The sequence below is a fragment of the Phycodurus eques genome, chromosome 20 (genome assembly GCF_024500275.1).
Source record: "Phycodurus eques isolate BA_2022a chromosome 20, UOR_Pequ_1.1, whole genome shotgun sequence".
In the NCBI taxonomy this organism is placed as follows: Eukaryota; Metazoa; Chordata; class Actinopteri; order Syngnathiformes; family Syngnathidae; genus Phycodurus; species Phycodurus eques.
The window spans coordinates 12658371-12683328 of record NC_084544.1 but is presented as its reverse complement, the minus strand read 5'-3'; the positions used below and the strand labels follow the sequence as shown (position 1 = coordinate 12683328).

Genomic DNA, 24958 nt, shown 5'->3' with positions numbered 1-24958 from the left:
GAATGGTCGGGCAATGTCAGCTAGGGCCCTATCGAAGGTAGGGTTAGGGGCGTCTGGCTCACTCTCGAGAGGTTCTGGGTTTGAATCTCAGCTCCCACATTCCAAATACATGCCTCTCGGGTTATTTGGAGCCTCTAAATTGTCCATAGATATGAATTTGACCGTGAATGGCTGTTAGTCTTAAATGTGTGCAGAGATGGGCTCGCAACCATTCCAGGGTGGACACGCCTCTTGCCCAAAGTCAGCTCGGATGGGGACTTGTTTAAATTGAAGATGTAAACACTGAAGTCCATGGAGGGAAGTTGCGAACGACATGCAACACCTATTCGAAAACAATCTTACCTGCACAAGTTGTAAAATAGAAGAGACATGGAACTCCGGCTTTCCATTCAATCAAAAGTAGTTTATTTAACTTTGCCTTCTCTGTATAACTTTATTATAATAAGACACTTCTCTGCTTGTACATTGCTCCCTTGAACTAAAAATGGCAACATTTGTTGGTGGGAATGTAAGTTGGGGTCGACAAAACTTAAGATACATACCAATATACATACATGTGCATATATTACGGCTCCATTATTAAAACCATAAATGTTAAAACAGAATGGACCACTCCAGGTACCTTGGTAAAGCTGGAAACAGTACAATCTTTTGAGTAATTTCAATACACTATACTTTTTTTTTTCTTTTAGCATGGGTACATAGAATAATGTGCACATCAATATCGAAGAGTTAGGAGGGATGGCGGACTTTCTGAACCAGCCTCAATAGTACAGCTAGCGATGCAGAAACCAGTGACAGGCAAGGCAAGCTGTACACATGGCTGTGTATTCATGCTTTAAGTTCTAGTGGAAGGATGAGTCGCTTGCCTGCTTCTGTACTGTATTAAAGGATACAAAAAGTGATTCTTTCCACTGCTTGCTCATTTGATGTATGCACAGATGTTTTTTTTTGTTTTTTTTAAAGCAGCAGATTTGATAACATGGGTTCAATCAGGCGTGGGCAAACAAGGCAGAAAGTGCTTGCCATTCTTCTTACCCTCTGGTCCTTGCCGTTCCCATTACAACATAAGATACCAGAAAACAAACGCACACACACATTCCAAACACATCACACAGATGCGCGCACACTAATCACCAAATGCCCTACTCGCAACATCCCCGCTAAACTGTAACGCAGTCAACAAACAAAACCCCAACTTACAGCAGTGAATTGATGCAGAGGAGTACTTTGTTCACCTTTTAGTCTCCATACTGTGTGACTACAAGTGTTACATATCCATTAGTTCCATAACAAACAGTCAGGTCGTTGAACTCTTGCCATCTGTTGTGACTCGGGTGATTCTGCCTCCCCTCACCGTATTGGAACAGCCGTCCTGAGAGCACACCCTTTGAAAACCCTTCCTCAGTTAAGGAGCTCCTGGTAGTCCTTGTTGGTGTGGCATGTCCCAATAGTAATAGCACAGGGTGCATCATCGCATGCACAACAGCAGAGATGTAATACTCGACCTATGTCTTCGTACTCTGGGCCCAGACAGAGTACCTGTCCTTGTGGCATCACATGTAAGCACTACTAAGTGAATATTTATATTTATTTAAAAAAAAAAAAAAAAAAAAAACAGCAACAAAAGTTTTTTTTTTTTGCGTTATACCACAGGGAGTGCTTATTACAACGTAATTAACTACTGAAGCATGAACAATTTAACCAACCGACAATTTGTGAAAAGTCAAACATGTCATCATGACCAAAAGTTCTCCTTTAACTCGTTTTCCCCTCAATAGAATAGACATTGCACTTTAAAGAGAAAAGAGAACGTTTCCATATAAAAATGGAAATCTCTGAGGAAATAACGAGAAATAAAGCAGTCACGCAATTAACAGTCGGACAAAGCAAATTTATGAATTAAACAGGAACACTATTGTCCATTGGGGAGTATTTTTGCAGTGTGCAGAATTTCTGCAGATAACAAGGATGCTACGGTGAGGCTGAAAAAGCCTTTATTTTCTTTTTAAAAAAAAAAAAAAAAAAAAAAAAAAAAAGAAAATTGATCAATCTAAATTTCAAAGCAGGTCAAGATGAAAGCTTGAAAGGAAAAAATTGTCTACACAAGCAACAGGGCAAATTATATAAAAAAGAAACTAGTGACATGGAACAGTATTACATGGGTCCTATCACAGTTTTTACATACTTTGCAGAAAATTTCCAAACTGGGAGCGAAAGAAAAGTAAATAAGAGCTTGAGGGCTGTTTAACGATCCTCATTGTAACAAACAAGACCACACACACATACACACTTAACATCGTGTGGCTGAAAATGAATTGACACAACTCTCCTGAAAACAAATAAGATAATTGTATGATACATTGGTACTGTTCTTGTTAAACTGAATCTGCGCTTTTCCCCTTGGTGAGGGGAAGTCGGGCAGAACTGGACTACCATAAACCACCAAAGGCCAAAGTGTGGTAGAAATATACACACGCACATAAATATAAAAGTTTGCCCAATTTAATGATTTGCCAATTCAGTCCCACAATCATTTTACATCTACACAAGTTCTACATTGTTTAAAGATGCCATATTGTGCTTGTATGTATAGCTGTGTTAACGCCCCCATTTTAAAACAATGTGCACTTTCATTGCAGTACTACACGCGTGATATATCTAACTGGGATGAGATTTTTGAAGGTGAAGAGGGCATAATTTAACCTAAAGTAAGACAAAACAATCAGAGAAAAGTAAAAGGACGGTCGACAGCTGACTGATGCGAAAGGTGAGAAAGTTGACCAGGGTGAATGTAGAATACCATCTCCATATACTGTACAAGACACTCATATGTGTAGGGATGCAAACATGAAATAATCAAAACGGGGTTAAAAATGGAAGAGTTGGGTTGAAAGTGAGTGCAGTTCATCCGAAATGTTTTGAAATATACTATCATTTCCTATTTTTTGGGGAGGGCCAGTTGCCCCGCTTCTCCCCACGGTTTCCACCTCCATTTCCTGTCCCACCGGAGCCACCACCAGGTGGACCTCGAGGGCCTCTGCCTCCACCCCCACCACCACCTCCTCCGACGTTAACCCTCCGGTTTTGCCTTTCCATGCCAGGACGTTGGCTTGAAAAGCTTCTTTTATTAGCTTGGGGCTCTTTACCTGACATCTCACGTTCGACGGCACCTCCTCCTCCACCCTTCCTGAAGTGGTGGTGGTGATGGTGAGAAGAATACGACTTCCCTCCTCCCTCTTTGTCTCGAAACTCAGTGAAGTCGCTGCTCTCGGAAGCTGTCTCCCACTCCTCGTTTGCCTGGTCTGAATTCTGGTTGGTGAAGTCTGGGGACTTTGCTCCATGGCTGTGGTGGTGCTGGGGGTGGGTGGGCCCAGTACTTCCCTGGTTGAAGTGGTGGTGCTGGTGGCTGTTTGCATTGCCGAGGTGTCCACCGCCACTGTTATTGTTAGCTGTAAGCGTGGTGTTGTGGTTGGCATTCTGCGCGTTATTGATCAGTGTTGTTGTGACAGTGGTTCCGTTACTTTCCTGAACTGAGTTCACAGAAGGAGAGGAGGGCCTTCCTCCTCCAATCACCCCCCCTCCACCATTGATCCGTGCGGCGTTCTCTCGCTCCTTCAGCCTGCGGAAGCGAGGTGGCTTGTCCTGCTGATGTTGGGAACGCATGTGGCGACGACGCTTGGGTCGGTCAAAGGCATTGGGAGGGAACCCACGGTTAACAGGAGGAGGGACTGAATTTGGCCCACCACTGATTGATGCAGGGTTGGTTGAAGCTTGTTGGGTCAAAACAGCTCCATTGTCAGCGGACGCTTGAGTGGTAGGAGCTGAAGCAAACAAAGTGGTCTGCGGAGGATTGGATCCGTGACTTTGAGCTTGATTTCCATCAACTGTCTTATCCTTCTTATCCACAGGAGGCCCTCCCCTGCTCAAGTCCTTGTGCCCTGAAGTTTGTGACGGGGCTTGCTGCCTTCGTGCAGAGTTTGGCTGCCTTGAGGAGCCCCCATGAGAGGCCGAAGTGGGTGCAGATCTGTGTCCCCCAGCTGGCCCTCCAACATTGCCACTATTCCTGTAGATATTTCCTCCTCCGCTACCACCGCCCCTGCCCCTCCTTGATGGCACTCCCCTCGGGGTGAAAACCCGAGCCTGTGACCCTCTTGGGGGTGCAGATGAAATGTTGCCACTGGTAGTGGTGTTGGTATTATCAATGCCATTCTTGGTGTTCTGTTTGTGGGTGTCATCCTTGTCCGATTGACCAAGGTCACTTGCACCACTCTCGCTGCCCGTCTCTGAGCCTCTCTCCCTCCTCCTCTTGGGAATTTCTTCATACTCTGAGCCTTCACTGCGTGTTTCACTACGATTCCTGGCCCTGGCTGGGTTGTGATGGGACCTATCTTGACAATGCCTACCACCAGGGCCCTCACCCTTTGAATCGTGATGGTGGCCAACAGCAACAGATGTGCGATAGTCTCTGCCACTCCTGCTGGCCATTCTGCCACGGTTACCACCACTAGGCCCAGCATTGGCTGTGTAGGTGCCCCTATAACCACGACCACGGCCGTAAAACTCCCCACCTCGCCCACGACTGCCTCTGGTTGCTTTGGTGGAGACTCCATGATTATGGGAATAGCTGGTTCTTCTCTCAAAAGAACGGTCTCTGTCTCTCCGGGATGAGGATCCTGAAAATCCTGAAGAAGTGGTGTCTGCCTCTTTAGGTCCTCTCCCTGACCCACCGCCACCTCCTCCAGCTGGCCGTTCTTTCCCGCCATTCCTGGGTTTTATTGTCACAGCAGGCTCTTCTTTGCCTGATGGAGCTGATGTGTTATGAGAGGAGGAGGCCTCCTGTTTTACTGAGGTGGCTTGGCCACCATCCTTCTCTTTATCTTTACCAAAGCCTTGGCTTGATTTTTCTCCTCCGTCAACATCTCCCTCTTTCTTCATCTCTTTCATCACTGGCTTCTTGATTGGACCCGCCCTTTTGTTGGGATTGTTGCCTCCTGTCTGGCTTGCGGGCTTGTGCTCCGATGGAGCATGGGAAGTGTCATCTGCGCCACGGGTATTGTTCCCACTACCTGCATTGTTGGCCCTCCTGCCATGAGAAAAAGCCCCACCTGTGTTGGTGTTGCCAGGACGAGGGCCCCACTGGGTCTCGGTTTTATGATCACGCACCCCTCTTTGGTTTGACCTTGGATGGGGATGGTGCTGGGGCTGGGAGTGACTGCCATGTTGAGCAGGAGGTGGGCTGGAGGTCACAGAAGCATGTGATGCATACACAGAGCTTGTTTTTTCATGTTTTACATGACCACCACTGCCGGTACTGCCTCTTTCATTAATAGTTTGCCTGACACCAGCTTCACCTTCTCTGTGAGAATGATGATGATGATGCAAAGTGGCCTTGACATTGCCATCTTCCCTGGTAGAAGCAGAAGAGGAAGATGATGAGCATGAGGATGACATGGAGGGCTGGTGGAGTGGGGGAGAAGAGTTGGTCTTTTTTGGATGGCCCTCAACTATCCTGTCATGACTCTTCTCGAGCTTATGGGTTTGGACAGTGTAGTGAGGCTGCTGAGGGTGGTGGCTGTGATGGTGGTGTAGATGAGTGTTGCCCTCTACATTAGGGAGGTCTGCACGGCCGTTACGATCGTAGTGAGGGTGTGGAGCCCCCCACAGTTGGCCTGGCTGAGATCCTCGGCCTTGGACGTCATCCTGATGGGTGAAGCCATGGGAGTGGGTTCCCCTTTCACCAGCTCTTTGTTGTTGCTGCTGCTGGTGGGGTGGTATCCTTGCACCTTGATCATGGAAGTTGCTGTAGTTGCCCCGCCCACTCATGTAATGATGAGGGGGGTGACTGCCACTTGGCGCATTAACAGGAGGTGGCGTCTGATTTGACGGCCCAGAAGTTGTGTTGGGCTGCTTGATGGGTCCCAATCCACCCTCTCGGATGCGATGTGGAGGAGTGTCACTCCTAAGTCAATAAAAATGAAACAGATGGTATTACAACATTGTCAATAAGTAAATGAAAGCCTTAAAAAAATCCTGGAATACAAATTAAATAAAGCAGACCCCCCCCAAAAAAAAAGAAACAATGTTTCCAACAATCACATTTAATTCAATAACACTTATACTTGTGTCAGCATACCTGGGCCCTTTGGTCACATCCTCTTCTTCTGACGTCTGCCTCTGCCTCAGAGGGGGATTAATCCCGCAACCTTCCCCTCCACCAGGAAATACCTCAGGCCCCCAGGCCAATTTAGGATCAATAGGGGGAGTACCACGGTGAGGGTGCCCTGGATGCTGTTGTTGCCGATCAAATGGGTCTGAACCAGATCCTCCCGAATCAGATCGCTCACGCCCAATAAGCCCTGATGATTTATTTGTTTTTCTTAATTGCATACACGATCCAAATAGATATATTTTAAAAAGGACTACAAACATTCTCTTACCCGATGGGTGCATGCCAGTGGAATAGAAGTCCATGGGCGGGCGGCCTTGCATCATGCGTGGGTCCATGTAGGGCATAATCATCCAGCGTGGGTCAAAATTCATTGGAAGTGGCCGTACTAAATTGCCCGGTTGATACAGTGGTCCACCCTGCTTAGGTCCAGGTCCTGGCTGGGGTGTTGAAACTGGTGAAGGACCCTGCGGTGCTTGGGGTTGGGGGGAAATCTGGTTTTGGGATACCTGGCTATGCTGCTGTTGCCACTGCTGCTGCTTCAATAGCTGCTCCTATCAACATGAAGAGAACCATAGTTTAGGGGTAAGAACACAACACAACAATACCCTATTTCGTGTAATGTGTTGTGATGTGCCGGCACGGTGACCGACTGGTTAGCACATCTGCCGCACAGTTCTGGGGACTGGGGTATAAATCCCGGCGCCGCCTGTGTGGCGTTTGCATGTTCTCCCCGTGCCTGGGTGGGTTTTCTCCAGGCACTCCGGTTTCCTCCCACATCCCAAAAACATGTATGGTAGGTTGATTGCCCGTAAGAATGAATGTGAGCGCAAATGACTCTTTGTTACTCTGTGCCCTGCGATTGGCTGGCGACCGGTTCAGAGTGTACCCCGCCTCCCGCCCGAAGGCTCCAGCAGCCCGCAACCTGCGTGAGGAGAAGCGGTTAAGAAAATGGATGGACAGATGGTGTTGTGATGTGTTGGTGCGTGGCCCCCTTAAGAGCGAGAGAAGAGAGTGACAAATGAGTATTCAGACCTCTCTAGCAACTAATCTTGTGAACGTTTTTGATTATTTGAGACTTCTGGACTTTTTGTCTGCCTCCCAGATGCAGTCAGAGCAGGAGATGCTCATCACGTCCGTGTCCTGACTGCAACTGAATTGTGGTTGCGTGATCCAGCCGTAAGCTCATTTGATGACCGCCTCATCCCAAATCTAACTATGCGTGTGCACGTTGCACGTTAACAAAGAAGCTGGATCCATGGAGAAAACTACAAATCACACACAACCTATTTCTACAACTGAGAGAAAATTAAATCTGAAATCCAGGTGTCTCTGACATTAGCTCTCGAGTAGCAGACAGAAATGGGCTACCACCTGGCTAAAATAATTCACTTGACAAAAACTCCTTTTAAAAGCTGCAATATAGCCAACTTGAATTTAGGAGTTAAGAGTCTTGTCAATATTCTCAACTAAAAATTAAGCTTGAAACCATTTCTAGTAATTATTTTACATTGTAAATAAACATTTTTTAATTTAATTTTGTTTATTTTATTATGACCATAAGGGAACTCAAGTGTTGCTTATTATGTCAATTATTTTGGTTGTAGCCGTTTACCATTCTTAATGTGAAGAAGTACATAGGGTTGCTGATTTAATATTTTTGTATTCCCCCAAAAAATGTTTTGCAATCTTTTCGCAGTGTGTATCTGTAATTTTTACTTTTCTATATTTCTTAACATCATGATAATCCTGATTTTTGGTCATGACAATTGTCATGATATTTCACAGGTGTCATCGCTGACTATATGTCATGTAAAACCAAAGACGATATACAGTACAGTACATATTTGAAAGATAGTATTCAATCAATTGCCAGTTTCATTTTCTTACCTGCTGTTGCCTCTGAAAACGAGGTGGGAGGGACTTTTGGTACTTTGAGTAACCCTGGCCCGGAGGAACGATCGCTTGCCGGCTTGATACCCCTCCAATATTCTCAATCTTCACCGATTCTGTCCCTCTTTCACCTCCACTTCCTCCTCGAATGTGAGGAGTGCAGACAGTCTCCTCTTTGTCTACTGGTGAAGGTGCTTCCAACATAAGTTGCTGTGGCTGTGGCTGCGACACAGCTGGCTGAGGACAATGCTGAGCATCTGAACAGCAAAGAGAATAGTTTAGGTTAAATATTTTTTCAATGGGATGCAGACCGGTCATTATTATCTGCGGACATACCTGTGTTAGAGTCATAGCTGCTGTTGCTGCTTGCCCGCTGTCTTTCACCGACACCAAGACCTGTGCTCGACTGCACAGGCAGCACAGGAGGCTCTTCAGGGTCCACACACGGCGAAGGCGGCTGGCTGATGTTGGGGGAAGATGCAGAGGCCGACAAGGATGGACTAGGGCTGCCAGCTGTGGCTGCTGTAGAATTCCCATCAAGGCTGGGTGTTTTACTGCCACCGCTTCCTCCGACATTGCCGCCTTGCTGCTGCTGCTGCTTCTCATCCAGCCTTTTCAATTTTTCTGCACAGGCTGCACGTCTCTCCTCCTCCATCCGACGTTCCTCCTCCTCACGGCGTCGACGGGCCCGCTCCACAGCAGCAGAGATTTCAGTCGAAGATTGCTTCCTGCGCTGACGCCAGGTCTCATCTTCGTCGTCTCCAGGGACCCCATGGACCAGCAGTCCAGGCTGGGGAGGAGGGGTAGGGCCTCCTGCTGCTGGCTGATGCTGGGTGTGGCCTCCTTTTACAGAGGCCGATGATGCACTCTGGTTGTGTGACCGCTCCTGAACAAAGTGTATTAGAACTATTATTACTATTATGTAGCTTCATTTCATATTAAGATATTTGCAGTTGTGCAGAGATTTTTTCTTTTAACCTATGGGAAGGAAAAATAAAATAAATAAAAATATATATCAAAAAGGAAACTGCATAATTATTATAAGTTATGTGGCCCACGCGTGAGAAATGGTAGAATTTAAGTCTAAGAGGCCCGGTCAGGATGTCTACCTGTCGGTAAAAGGAGTGAGGCCCTTGTCCGACGAGGGGGCCAGGTGGGGGGGAGGGCTGCTCCCGGTGACCACCCGTTCCATGCCTGCGCCCCTGTATACAGGCAGACACAGTCAGCCATACTCCACCATATCGCTCTACACTTACAAAACAGAGACAAATATACCAACACTTCTACCAGCCTGTGTGGGATATTGGGCCTCTCCCTTTTAAACTGTGTCTGGGCCAACTATTAAAAAATGTGGAATTCACAGTCTAACAATCGATAAAAATATAAAGTGCTATAAGAGACCACATATCTGTATTTCTTCGATTGTTGACCAAAATTATTGTTGTGAGGCTTAATAAATCTAAGCACAGTTGGTTAAACAGGCAGTTACCTGGTAGTTGGATGGTGCTCCTTGGTTGCCCTCAGCCCATCCTGGCTTGACGGAGGGAGTCTGTGGGGCATCGTCAGTGTTTGAGGAAGGACTGTGGCGGTTATCTCCACTGCTGTCTGAGGCTCGAGAGCATGAGGTTGCAAGAGGGGCCTCTTGAGACTTCTGCTGCTCACTAAAATATATTTTTAAATTAGTTAAAATATCTATAAAATTTCATTATTTGGTCACAAACTGACCTTGTGTCATTCTTGCTGTCTGCTGTGTCCTCTTCACCCTCATCATCTCCTTCATCATCGCTGAACTTCAACTTTGCGGAGTAATCAATCTCCTCATGTGCCCCTGTTTAACCAAAATAGGACACAAATTCATTCAAAGCCAGCATTCTCGAGAAGCCTAACCTAGGCTGCTATACCCAAATTCAATGGTCACTGAATTTCTAAGCCCAAAATGAATGCATGTGTAAATGAAAACGGATACTTGTTTTTTTCCTTTAGCCTTTAAAATGACCTACACGCTTTTTAAAAGATTGTTTAAAAAAAAACCCAAAAAATTGAAATTTGATCAATAGGTTTCCTTAAGATACTTTTATTCTATTCCAATGTTCCATAATCCCCAATAACAAAACTGTTATTAGTATATTTATGAATGAGCCAAGACAGACCTGCCCAGCCTTCATCTCCATCGTGGTCCAACTCATCGAGCTCCTTGAGGTCATCCTGCTTTAGGATTGAGGGTCGCCTAACCACCTCTCCACCTGCATCTCGTGAGAGAAGCTGAGGCCTGCTGTCAGGACCAACCTGCGACCGAGAGAGCCTGAAAAAGGTGGGACAATGCTACATTACTTTTGAGTGACGAATATGTCACATGGCAATGTCTCCTTTGATTTTTGGTAACTGTTACCAGCTCAGAACAATTATTATTACGAGCTGGGAGGCAGACTGGCAGTGAAGGCAAACTGTTGGTCCTGGGTGACTAGCGTAGCAAGTTGTGGATCAAATGCTAAAAGGCTGGTGGGGACCGATTTATTTTTATAAATCAGGATTAATTTCAAACTAGGACTGCACAATTAATTGAATTTTAATCGTGATCTCGGCTGTCACAATTAAATTTTTACATTTAAAATGCAGGCACTGCTGCATATGAAAAGTGCTTCAATATGCAGCAGTGTCTGCAACCTAGTCAGCCAGCCATCAGGGGGCGAACGTATGATTTAAGGCATGGGTGAGCAACCTCCGGCCCGTTGCTAATTTCAATCTGGCCCGGCAAAAATGTGGTACAGAATCGCCCAAAACATATCAAGATCGTGACTGGATTCATTTGACCTTGTCCTGTTATGTCGAGTGGTTCCACCAGGTTGTGCTGTAATGCCCAGTGGTTCCTCCAGGTAGCGCAGTAGGTACAGTGATACAGTGACTTGACTTTGGCTGTTCTGTTTTTACTCTGCTACTGCTCTGAACCCTTCGTCAACCATGAGTGGGCCAAAGAAAAGGCAAAGGCTGTATGTCTAATTTGTTAAGAAACCATTGCGGTTTTAGAGGAATATAACATCAGCCGTCACTTTTCTACCAAGCAGGCTGATTATGCTAACAGCCAATCAACGCAGGAACTGATGGCTATGGCTCAGCGGTTAAAAATCAAGCCTGCAGGCTCAGCAAAACACCTTTATCTGACAAACTTCCATCCAAGCTTCAGTCACACAAGACCCTGAAACAGCACCACGGGAGCTGCAGATGGAATTGATTGATCTAGAATGTGATACTATCTTAAAAGAGAAGTTCAACTCTCAAACTGGATGAGTTTTATGCTTCATTAGGCGCAGACAAATTTCCAAAAATATGTAAGATGGCACAGAGGATGCTGGTGGTGTTCGGCTCTACATGTGGGTGTGAACAGACTTTTAGTGTGTTGAACACCAACAAAACACCCTACAGATCCCAGCTGGGTGATGAACACCTCAGATGTGTTCTGAGAATTGCCACAACAAAACTAACACCAGAATTTGTTGCACTGGCAAAAAAAAGGTGATCAACAAAACAACACTGTTCCCATTAAAAGTAAATCTAAGTATTAACAGTACAATGCCTTTTTGGGTCTATTTTTGATATATAAGCATCTGGTCCTGGCTTGGCCCACATGTCAAATGTTAAAAGTCAATGTGGCCCCTGAGCCAAAATGTTTGCCCACCCCTGAGATTTAAGGCGTCATTAAGCACTGTGCAAAGGTTTCAGATGGATAAAGGCATGCTGGTGTGTGTATGTCAATAATAACTTTACTAATATGTTTCTGATTTACCTTTCCAAAGAGTTACTGTATATGGAAAAGCACTTACCTTGGAGCTGGACCTTCACCGGGTGGTGGAAACCTGTACGGGCCTTGAGGACCATAATTTGCCGGGAAGGGTAAATATGGTGGATACATCTAGCAGAAGAAAAACAGCTCAGGTACACTCTTCACAACACCCTTGCAACTTAAGTTTAGAACTGAAAACTTGCTTGAACTCAAGAAAATTAAAAATGAAACTTACGAATGGAGGCATGATCCCTCGGAACGGGGGAAACCCAGGACCCACTGGGGGCTGAGGCAGGGGTAAGGCGGGGCTGCCTGCGGAAGGGTTCCTAGGTGGCATCTGGGACTGCGAATTCTGAGACGGGACCCCGGCTGCCCCGTCCATCAGTAAAGCCCCACCGCTGCCACCCTCTGCCGCCCCCTCCCCAGAGAGGGTGGGTGCCAGGCCTCGGCCCCCACCGTCCCGCCAGCTTGTAACGTCTACAGTGGGGTAAAAAAGTATTTAGTCAGCCAACAATTGTGCAAGTTCTCTCACTTAAAAAGATGAGAGGCCTGTAATTTTCATCAAAGGTGTACCTCCCTATGAGACACAGAATGAAAATAAATTAATAAATAATTTTTTAAAAAATCCAGAAAATCACACCATGTGATTTTTTAAACAATTTATTAACAAATTACGGTGGAAAATAAGTATTTGGTCACCTACAAACAAGCAAGATTTCTGGCTCTCACAGACCTGTAAACTTCCTCTTTAAGAGGGTCCTCTATCCTCCACTCGTTACCTGTATTAATGGCACCTGTTTTAACTCGTTATCAGTATAAAAGACACTTGTCCAGAACCTTAAATAGTCACACTCCAAACTCCACTATAGCCCAGGCCAAAGTGCTGTCAAAGGACACCAGAAACAAAATTGTAGACCTCCACAAGGTAGGGAAGACTGAATCCGCAACAGGGAAGCAGCTTGGTGTGAAGAAATCAACTATGGGAGCAATTATTATAAAATGGAAGCCATACAAGACCACTGACAAGCTCCCTCAATCTGGGGCTCCATGCAAGATCTCACCCCGTGGGGTCAAAATGATCACAAGAACGGTGAGCAAAAATCCCAGAACCACACGGGGGTACCTCGTGAAGGACCTGCAGAGAGCTGGGACCAAAGTAACAAAGGCTACCATCAGTAACACACTACGCCGCCAGGGACTCAAATCATGCAGTGCCAGACATGTCACCCTGCTTAAGTACTTTGGGCCTCCAATTTGAACCAGGCCCATCTCCACCTGCACCTGATGCCTGCTTCAACCTGTGCCACATGAATAGCATCCTCCTCTTTAAGTACTCTCATTCTAGAAAATAAATTGACTAAAATCATTGTCTGTTTCACTTCATGCTTCACCATTACCAACTTCAAAGGCTAACCCAAATGCATCCTCCAGGAAAATATTAAGTACAATATTTTTCTGTTTTTATTGGCCATATCTGAAATTGAAGTTAGCTCATTCTGTGTTGACATAATCCCTAACATCGCTCCGTCGCTTCATACATTTAACATTAATAGCCGCAAACTAATTAGATAATTGTAGTCGCGTTTCCTAATTAAAACAAGATGTACTACCGGATCAACTCTTGTCACGTGTGCTTCGCGGTTCCGCTGGGACTACAACCAGGGCTGCGACCCGCAGCACCTCAACGTGAAAATACAAAAGACCAGTGCAACAAATACAACACTGGCTGATCTGATAAGCAAAAATGTTGCTTCAACGTAAGAGTAGCAATAGAGGATGTCCGCTCCAGAGACAAGTAGCCAAACATTGTACTCAAGTAAGAGTACTGTTACTTGACAATAATGTGACTCAAGTAAAAGTAAAAAGTAGTCCTCCCAAAAAAACCTGCAATTTACCGCATGGTCTTTTCTCAAGTTATAAGTGAGCTGAAACTATCACGTTTGGGCAGACAGGGCCAGACAAATACAGGAAGTCCTCGATTTACAAACGTGTTCCATTCCTACGCTGGCGACGTAACACAAATTTCCGGGTAAGTCGGATTTCACCGTTAAAGTCGAAATTTACAGCGAAATACTTCTGTTACGGGTATTGTCCCACGTGATTGTGACAGCAAGCTCAGTGTGTGTGGGATGTGTGAGTGAGACGGGACTGCGCAGGCGTCGTCCGGCGGGACTGTGAAGGAGGAAGGAGTGCGCGCCGGTGCGAGTGTGTACAGTGGCAAGTGTAGTGACGGCGACCGGGGAAGAGTAGCGATTAGCGGAGGACCCGTTGACGTTGAATGTGCAGAAGAGCAAATCGGTGCTTCGTGCCTGTACGTGAACATACCCCAAGCAAGCCTTAAACGAACCTCCTCTCCTGTCCTGTCCTGAGCACCGGTGACCACCAACACACGTTTTTCCCCATTGTGTCCTTATAATACAGTGTGGTGGTATCGGAATACAAGATTTTATTGCAGTTGTCTGACAGTTCAATCGTGAAAGAGCAAATTTGTCTTGTAGTCTGATTGCATTACGTGTTGCCTGTCTCCGACGTGTTGTCTGTCCCACACCGCCGAGGTTTTTATTTTTAAATAACTTAATTGGCCATCAGATATTTACAGAATTATAGTCAGTATATTTACGTCAAAAGACACACGACAAGGCTAAACATAAACTAGTTTTTGGATTCAAATATACTGTGCATGCAGCGATGTGGAGGAAATGTCTTTTGCGGAGCCGATCAATGATCGGCGAATGACGACATTAAAGCCGATCAGCATAAAATGCTAAATATCTTCCGATACCGATCAGCCCGATAAAATCGGTGTAAAGTCTAAGTAAAAGTAGCGAACGACATTTAGATCATTGCAACAGAGTTAAGCGGAAGTGTTTTTTCTGGTCTCGTCAACTCCTGTGACTTATCAAAAGCAGGTCGCGAGCGCACAGGCAAAACCTCAGGCCAATTCGCTCGTATATATTAGTCCGCCGCAGAGTAACATTCACAATTACATCTGTGTGCAGATGGTGGATGTGTGGAATGGATCTAGCTGCCAGCGTTGAAGGAGTATGAAACCCCCCCAAAAAAGACTGAATTTCTGGATTTTTTTCTCTCAGAGGTGAAGTTTACCTATGATGAAAATTACAGGCCTCGCTCATCTTTTACGTTGGAGAACTTTCACAATTGGTGGCAGACTAAATACTTTTTCGTCCCACTGTATACAGATAACACAGAACTTGAATGAAGAATTCTGTATACTTCTTATTCACATTTTAGCATTTCCTTTATAGATTAACAGCTTGTTACTTGGTTTAAGATTTGTAATACTAAAAGAGCTAAAGTGTGCTCTGTGAAACGTGCTGCATGATTGAAGAACCCCCCCCACCTTTAATATTAAGAGACATTACTCACTCTGGGGGCGGAGGTTTGGTCCGGGCCCATACCACTGATCTGCAGTGCCCTGTTCTTTGCCAGCTTTGTCCTGGTCGCCAGCCGCCTGCAGGGTGGGAAATTCCTCGCGAGAGAATGGCGACGGTAGGTTTGATCCCTTTCCACCTGCAAAAAGAAATGTGAACAGGAATGTGATTTTGCAAAAAGAGAGAGATAAAAGGCTTATTTCTTCTGAGGACATGTTTGAGTGATACAAACAGAAAGACCCACCATCCCCTTGTACTCCATGTGTAACACTGGCCTGTGCCCAGGACCTTGCCCCTGCGGCCTGGGTTGAAGCTGGGGCCATAGCCTGAGCAGGACACAGAAACAAAACAAAAACAAAACAAAATCACAAAAATAAGAAATTTCAACTGTGGGGGTTCCTTACAAGCAAAAATTACATTAGTGTACATGCATCTTACTGTGACTGTTGGCACCTCTGAAGCTGGCGGGGTTCTCGGGCGGGTCGGTGCAGGCGTCTGTGAAGCCACAGGCTGCTGCAGTTCCTGCTGCTGTGCTGACAATGCATCGGTACTGAAAGAATAGAAATAAGAAATATATATACAGATTAGGAGAAAAATAGAAAAACAATCACGATTTTATTCCGACATACAGATTTAAAATCAGTATATTACACAAGCGCAATTTACCTCTTTGGGTCCGCTTGTTCCTGTTTGCTTGCCCATCCTGTGCCGTCTTTGGGAATGAGTGAGACGTTGGGATCGTTGCCTTTATTCTCCGCCTTCAGACTTGGCAAATTGGCAGGGGGGGGCATACGCCGGGCAGAGGCAACTTTACCGAGAGACTGCAAGCCATGGCGGGGGGGAACTGATATGACAAAGGAGGTTATATATGTTAGCTGGGATCAGGAACCAGGAATCACAATGAGATTTTCACAGCACACTGATTTAGGAAATAGAACACTAATGATCCCCAGGGGGGGGGAAATTAAGATGTTACATCTTATCACATATTGTATAATAATTATCATTCAGTTTTTAATAAATACAAGTAAGAGCTTCTATAAAACTTACATTTTGTGAGAGTCTGAAACTTGTTTAAAAGGTTATGTACAGAATAGTCTTCTTGAAACGGGTATAGTGCTGCAAGCAGGGTAAGGCATTGGAATTGAAAAAGAAGCTGTGCTGATTCAAACACCCATTTTTTCCTGGGGGATTGAAATAAAAATAAAAAAAACAGCAGCGCATAGATTTACTATGCTGGAAGAGAAAATGTGACATCCTAAATAAAACCCCATAGGGACTAAACACAATGAACAGACTGTTCACAAGAAAACCTCTGGATCAGCTCACATGATAAACCTTCCATTATTCAAAATTCTGGCCTATGTGGTAATTAACTGCTGCAGCCAGGAGACTCTACACACTTGAAATGTAAGCATAAAGACATGCACTGACCTGCTAGAGAAGAAACAACTTCATTTAAAAAAAAAAAAAAAACAATTACAAAAATCTAATTGTTGCCATTACGCTACAGCTGGAAAAATGATATCGCAGGGATTAGACCATAAAAGATGAAAGGCAGTTCGAAAATGAAAAATCTTCAAATCTTTTATATAAACATAGATATAGATTTGCCTTTGCTTAAAAAAAAATTAATTTCAATCGGCAACTCTTTCAAGACAGTATACAGATACAAATCCCTCCATGCATTAATAAATCCCCATATACAAAAACAAAGTTTATACAAAAACAAAGTTTTTACAGTGGAACATATTGAACACATTTTCAGGAAAACATGCCTCAGAAGTTGCACAAAACGTACCACATCAAGTCACGTGAGACCTCGCTAGGGTCGCAGGTGTGCTGGTGTCTACACCAGCTGACTTCGGGTAAGCGGCAGGGTACACCCTGAGCTGGTCGCTAGCCAATCGCAGGGCACATATAAACAAACAACTATTCACACTCATACCTACAGGCAATTTAAGAGTCTTCTATGAACCTACCATGCATGTTTTTGGGATGTGGGAGGAAACCGGATTACCCAGAGAAAACCCACACAGGCATGGGGAGAACATACAAACTCCACACAGGAAGACCGGATTTGAACCCTGGACCCTCAGAACTGTGAGGCGGATGTGCTAACCAGTCAGTCACTATGCTGCCCCTGCTGACATCATTTCAGTCAGCCTTTTCTACAGAAGGACTAGTTCAACAAGTGGTGTTAAGAATGTTTTTTCCCAGTTATAATATTTTTACACTTGTATATTTGACAAGCAAGAGCAAAAATGTGAGAAGCTTTAGTTGCATGTTTCACTCAAATCACATTTGCATTATGTCATTATTGGAACATGTGACACAGGTTGTATTCAATCTGTGCCGCAAGTTCTACTGTGCAGCAAAAAGCACTGGAGGTGACAAGATGAAGATACTCACCAATAGGCTTTTGTGTTTCAAGGCTCTTTCCTTTGTATGTATCAAACAGGTTGAGAGACGCATACTTGGTTTTGCCTTCCTTCCCCTTTGCAGTTTGCCCAGAGCGCTCTGACATTGCGCTGTCCGCTCATCGAGTATGGTGAGCCCTGAGACTGTGGGATGAGAGGAGACAGCAATATCTTACGTTACAACGGGGGAGTTATATTATAAACAAGACACTGCTTCTAAACAAGCCATGTCAAACTCATTTTTGTTGCGGGCCACATTGTAGTTACGTAGTCTCTCGCAGGGCCATTACGACAGAAACCATAAATATGTTTAATCGCCTCATCGTAGTATTACATATACAGTAATTTCTCATGTATAATGCACATTACCCCGCCCCCCAAAAATTTTCAAAAGTGCCTATTATACATAGGTATCGGGGCAATGGGGAAAAAAACTTTTACATTTTATAAATGTATGCCACCATCTAGTGGTTATGAAATAGCTGTACACTTTCATTACAAAATGCCACCGCCACCTAGGTTATGAGAAAGGTGTAGCCTACACTTTCATTCCAATATGACAGGGGTACGTATGACTGCATATATATACAGTTGTGCTCATAAGTTTAATACCCTGGCAGAATTTGTGAAATATTGTTTTGCTTTTTTTTTTTTTTTTTTTTATATATAAATATGACTGAACAACAACCATCATTAATTTCTTTATGGTTATGTTTTGTTTAGTGATAATGGTTTTCTGAAATGCTTGACAGTTTAATTTGAACCCCATTAAAACAAAATGTGTTTCGTCTGGTCCTTCATGTTTTCGTTAAAAAAAATTGTACCCATCTTACAAATTCTACCTGGGTAATCAAACATATGAACACAACTGTGTACTTTCTAATGCACTACATAAAAGTAGGGCTGTGGATTTGAAAATAAGAGAAAGTAAATTTAAAAAAGTATTACGTTTTCAAATAAAGTGCTTAACTTCAGAACAATTCTTTGAAAAAAACCGAACAAAATACAGATAACAATTCATGTTTCGATCATATGGGTAGAACAAACTCATATATTGTAAAAATGCGTTATACACAAGTAGAAGGGTTTTCCAGAATTTTGAGGTCAACTTTGGGGGTTCGTATTATACATGGGTGCACATTATACACGAGAGATTACGGTACACAACAACTTGATGGGTAACTAGTTTTGAAATCTGAAGGATAATAGTTTTTGTTTTTAATATTATTGAAATTACTGTAAAAATAGGTTTGTAACAAAAAAAATGCTTGCAATATCTCAACATTTCTATTTACTACATATGACAATTTGAAATTTAGGCTAAGATTTTAGCAAGAATCATAGAAGTTGACACACATTATTTACTTTTGCGGGCCATACAAAATGATGGGGTGGACCAGATGTAGCCCCTGGGCCTAGAGTTTGATACCTGTGTTGTAAACTATTCATCACTTAAAAAAGGGTTTTATCATTACAAACGGGCCACGTGACAAGCATGAAAGGTTGTCGACGGCTGCACCAAGCTAACCTCAATTGTGTTCAATATTAATTCAACGTATTCATACAAAGTAGCATTGTTTTGATAAACTGCTACTTCTGTAGATATGGTATATGCAGTTGTATTTAGAAAATACAAATGTTTAATAAACCAAGCAGTTACATTCAGATTACATATATACAGAAATTAATATGATATCACGATTTAATCAACATTCACAGTCATTATTAAAGTGTGCTGACATTATGAGCACCAACTACCAAATTTATTAGCCGTTCCTCGATGGGACTGGCAAATGATTACCAGGGCAATAATGGTCAGAAAAGTCCCTAAGTTGTCAACACTGAAGACAAAAGTCATTGCTCTTGCTCGCTTACATTTTTAAAATTTTTATGTTAGCGTAGATAGTAAATAACTTTGCCTACTTTCCTCAGTTACCAAAGGACGGTCCTGCCCACGCTGAAAATGTGACTAAGAAGAAAAGCTATTTCATAAAATGTAACAAAGACACAATAATGAATTGATGCTTCAGGCAGCACAGAACATTTCAAAACTTTAAACTGGCCACACCGATTTAAAACGAAAGAGGAGAATGTGATCATCAGACCTTTCAGAAACACTTGCGTCAAGCACACTCAAGACATATGTTTATTAAAAGTCTCATTATACAACACAAAGCGGTATCGCCACACAACCCATAATGTATTTGAAACTAAGTAATTTAGAAAACACTACTTCCCATGGCTGACTATATACCTACTAAGTGTGGGCAATGAGTGGCCCACTGCCCCGCTCAGTGTGAGAATGGGAATGCCAGGTGAATTGGGCCCAAATTGTAATGATTCAAATCACACACACATGTGGAGATCTAAAAACGGGAAGCTCAACAGCAGCTGCCCACAGCCGGAGACTAAGAACACTTCAAATGGGAGTCATCCACTTTGCAGTACAATGTGCGCACAGCTGCGGTTTGCTTCAGTCTGACGAGGCGGTTGCTTTCACATTCTCTCACCTAGTTATGGTGCCCATCAGATTCAGATGCTAATTACCTGTCAGCTTTCGTAGTTGCTGATACACATTGCCATACAGGAGGTGCATGTTCCCAGTCCTTCGATCAGGGTTTTTCCAAAGGCTCGCTAAGTTTCAAGACTGAAATGCGGCAATGTATTATTTATTGATCGACATTAAGCAGGAACACATTTTCTTCGTAACAGGAATTTGATCCATGTATGTTGCAATACATACTTCTTAAAAGCGCAAATGTTTATCTCTTCTCTCTAATTTGTCCTACACTTTAACATATGGACTGGTTCTGTCCAGCATCATAGAATATGGTCAAAAAAGGCTTTAATGAGTATTGCAGCATTGGAGGGCTACTGTAACATCACATTTATGACATTACACAGGATAGGTTTAATATGTGCATTTCCTAACAATGCAAGACAAAATACTTCACCACACACACCCAAAAAAGTTTTTTAATTAAATAAATAAACAAACAATGTACCAAAAAGGGGGAAAATGAAAATGGCTGTTATGGAAACAATTATTGTTCTCTGTACCTTGCTTTTGAGAGATGGTAGGCACCAAAGCAACTAACAGGTATTTGAGTCATTTCAATGCATATCAACAAAAAAAGTGAACTATTGCCAATGCGCCATTCATTTGCCACACCACACTATTCATGAAACAGATTATTTTGTAATAGAGATCAAAACGTAATTCAATAAATAAAGTTTCCAGACCTCTGAATGTGTCATCCCCTATTAATAACTGCATGTAACAAAAGACCGGTTTAACACATCAAATAATATACTGCAATTGTGGCTTAATTAGAAAGTCTGTTTGTTGCTTAATACCACTGTAGGTGTACTGTATACCTGTTTCTATTCATTAGAGACAGAGAATAATGGAGAATAATTTGAAAATGCCAGAAAAAACACTTGTCAGCCAATGAGCTGTTATATTTTTATCATGGCATATCGGGCGTCAGTATTGTAAAATTAATTCGAATTAAATAATTACTTTTCACCGAGAGTATACACGCCCAACATCTGCACCATTTCATGACATTAGATTAATGCTATACAAGACTAAAACATATACCTTTGAAAAAGTATTGGCTACCTCTTCAGAATTATATATATATATTTTTTTTAAACACCAGTTTCCCTGCTTCAATGCTTAAGATCATCAAACAAATGTTTGTATCTGACAAAAATAGTCAATGTAAACTTAAAATGCAGTTTTTAAATTATTATTTTGATTATTAAGGGGGAAAAAACGATTTAAAGCTTTCTGGCCCTGTGTGAAAAACTAATAGCCCCACAAACCTCAGGTTGGGCCATCCTGAGCAGCAACAAATAAAATAAAATAAAGCATTTTCTCTGTAGAGATATATTGGCCCACTCTTCCTTGTAGAATTGTTTAAACTCAGCAACAATGAAGGGTTTTCGAGCATGAACAGCCTTTTCAAGGTCATGTCATAGCATTTCAATCAGATTCAAGTCTGGATTTTGACTTGGCTTCATTTTTTAAAAACCATTTTGGAACTTGGACTTGCTGGTGTATTTCAGATCATTGTCCTGCTGCCAAATCCAAGTGTACTTCATCTTGAGGTCACAAATTTATGGCCAAACATTCTCCTTAAGGATTTTCTGGAAAAGAACAGAATTCATGGTTCCACCAACCACAGTAAGTGGGCCAGGTCCTGAAGTAGAAATCAGCCCAAAACACATCACACTACCACCATCATGTTTGACTGCTGGCATGATGTTCTTTTTCTGAAATGCTGTGTTAATATTCTTCCAAAAGTCTTGGGAATCACTCAGCTCTATTTTTTTTATTTTATTATTTTTTTTTTTTTTCAAAAGATGAGCCTTTATGTTCCCTTTTGGTTAGCAGTAGTTCTGGCCTTGGAACTCCGCCATGAACGACATTTTTGCTCAGTCTCGTACTCATTGTTGAGTCATGAACACTGACCTTAGCTGAGGCAAGGGAGTCTGCAGTTCATTAGATGATGTCCTGGGTTCCTTTGTGACCTCCTGGATGAGTCATCGCTGTGCTCTTGAGGAAATTTTTGTAGGACGGCCACTCCTGGGGAGATTCACCACCGTTCCATGTTTTCTCTATTTGCGGATAATGGCTCTCACCATGGTTTGTTGCAATCCTAAAGCTTTAGAAATGACTTTGTACGCCTTCCCAGACTGACAGATGTCAGTTACTTTATTTCTCGAATTTATTTGGATCATGGCATTTTGTTGCAGCTTTGTGAGATATTTTGGCTGAGTTCATTTTGTCAAACAGGTTCTACTTAAGTGATTGAACATGCCTGGAGGTAATCAAGCTTCCGTGTGGTCAGTGAAAACGAACCAAAAAAATTTGATTAGCCACAGTTAATTCATGTTTGAACAAGGGGGAGGGGGGGCATTTCCTTTTCACACAGGACCAGGTAGCCTGGTAAAGCAGTTTTTTCCATTAGTAAATAAAATCACCATTTAAAAACTGCATAATATGTTTACTTAGCTTATCTTGAACACCACTGAAAGCTGTGCCTAATGATTTGATTTCACTATATGAGGGGGGCAAAATATTACAAATCTGAATATGATGCTGTGCAATGCTACACCACTGCAAATTACAAACAAAAAAAGCGAGACACCAGCGTTAAATGGTGGCAGTGAACTCAAGTTGAAGTTCACTAAAATAAACCATAAAAGAATTACGTGTATTTAAAACAACCACGTCACTTTGGACATCCGCAAGCTTAATGCTAACACACAATTTATAATGCCATAGACGCTTTGGGCAACAGAAAATGGTGCAACAACACATGTAGACAAACAATAACAATATTCATAGGCATATATTCTTTATCCTGTTAAAAAAAAAATTAAAAAAAAAAAAAAACGACGACTACTGTAATTATGCTGCATCTCATGAAGTCACTTAGTTGTGAAACTCTTCTTCGTTTGTGTTTGTAAGACTGCATTATACTTTCCCGGTGACCAAGGTGTGCACACCAGAAGGACAAAAAGGCTGGAACGGCTTCTATTCATTTCATGAGGGAAAGATGATTTGCAATACGAGTGTTTTAAGTCACAAATTTAGTCACGTGACAAAGTCGAGGCACCAATGTCTATCAAAAGTCAAACTACAACTCAATGGTAAATCCCATACGAGGTTTATGTTTATTTAGAATTTATGTGGCTGTCAAATGTACCTATAACAAATGAACAACTAAGGCAACTACGTTGGAATACCATTCCAGAGTAACGCCATTAAATAAGATTTAGTTTTTTTTTTTTAATTAAACAAAAAACAAAGCAAACCAACATTTATCTGCAGCACAAATATGTAATACAACTTAGCCAAAATAGCCCCTTGGTGTGTGGTGTTTACACCAACAGAGCCGATGGTTCGGTGTCACTGAATAGATATACCGTGTGTAACTGGCCAGATGAGATTAGAAAATTAGGTCGTGGACGGCTGGTCAACTATATGGGATTAAAGGGGCCAACAGTTTCGCTATACAAAGCCTTGTACTATGTGCAGCATCGAGGCCTTACCTAAAAATGTACAGTACTGTAGTTATTACCGCGAGACAGTTGTCAGTGCAACATAGAAACAGCAGTAAAATGTGATAACGGTTACTAAAATACCCAAATCGACGACACTACTTCGATTCGATGTGTTTTAGTTGCAGCATATGCTAACCGAAGCTAACTGGCAGGCCATCCATGTTCGAATTGGGAGGGGGACTGCGTTAATGTTTCATAACGCACTCAACACTTCCTCTTAACACTTCGAGCTGTTCCGACCATTCGAGGGCTTTTCTTACATATCACACGTTACCCGGTTCACACGAGTCTTCCATGGCGTTATTTTGGTCAAGTATCGCTTGTAAATTTGAGACTTTATTGGGGAACGGAACAAAATGGCGCCGGAGAAAGGCCCGGTTGATTTTTACCGTTAACGTTTAGCGACGCCGGTTTGGGAATTGGAGGTGACAGACCCCCAAAACACATATATTTCTTCAAACAAGTTGAAGCAAATAACTTTACTCCTATGTACAAACTCTGATACGTCGTAATCTGACACTGCATTGGCTAAAGCTACATATCGGGCTAAAAGACTGTCTGAACGACCTGCTATAATGCTTAGCGTTATCCACATACATTATGTTATCAACAGACCTACATAGCCAGATAATGAAGCAAAGCACTCGTAACCTGCACCGACATAAACTCGCGTCGGCCAACGTTTGCTTTTAAGACAACAAACATACATTCATTAGCAAGCTAAGCTAAGCAAGCTAGTAACAACCAAGACTGTCCCTTTTCAAAAAACAAAAAACAACCAAGACTGCTCCTTCCCAAAATTCCATCGCTGGTGTGTTCCAACAGTGTTTTCAATTTCCGCTCAACGGAGCGAATATATGTCGCTTTATATAATGTATTCTAAAACGATTTCCAGCCACTGACCTGGTCTTATCCCGACTTGTCTCGAGGTTGATTCGCAGAATGAGGTTAGATTAGCTTTGCTAGCACACTGACCTAGCTAGCGAAGCAACGTTATTACCCCCGCAGTCAAACACCCGCTGATAGCATTTTCGTCACAGATGTGAGTGAATAAATACAAAGAAGCTATGCTGCTTACTTGTACTCCCCTTCTTTATCCCGAAACAAATGAAAAGGGGGGCGGGTGGGGGAAGAATAGTCTCAATCGAAGCGTCACCTAAAAAGCTGTCAAAGGCAACTGGGTAATTTCGTGAGATGGGAGCTGTTTGGGACCCGAAGAGGGAATTAA

At 43.0% G+C, this 24958-nt stretch overlaps 1 protein-coding gene across 5 annotated transcripts; it reads right to left on the bottom strand.

Moving 5' to 3' along the window:
- Positions 1-217: 217 nt before the first annotated feature.
- prrc2a (proline-rich coiled-coil 2A) lies at positions 218-24910 on the bottom strand. Of its 5 annotated transcripts, none has more exons than XM_061664415.1 (18): positions 24809-24910; positions 22133-22278; positions 17645-17796; positions 15899-16076; positions 15671-15782; positions 15477-15558; positions 15228-15371; positions 12076-12317; positions 11881-11969; positions 10213-10364; positions 9788-9890; positions 9552-9723; positions 9172-9264; positions 8399-8948; positions 8060-8319; positions 6441-6723; positions 6137-6359; positions 218-5962 (listed from the first exon to the last, which is right to left on the bottom strand). In XM_061664415.1, the coding sequence occupies exons 3-18, from the start codon at positions 17757-17759 to the stop codon at positions 2935-2937; spliced, it is 5826 nt and encodes a 1941-aa protein (XP_061520399.1). In that variant the 5' UTR covers positions 17760-17796; positions 22133-22278; positions 24809-24910; the 3' UTR covers positions 218-2934. The 5 variants fall into 5 exon arrangements, with proteins under 5 accessions (XP_061520399.1, XP_061520400.1, XP_061520398.1 ...); XM_061664416.1 differs by having other exon boundaries at positions 22133-22246; XM_061664414.1 differs by lacking the exon at positions 22133-22278.
- Between the last annotated feature and the right edge of the window lie 48 nt (positions 24911-24958).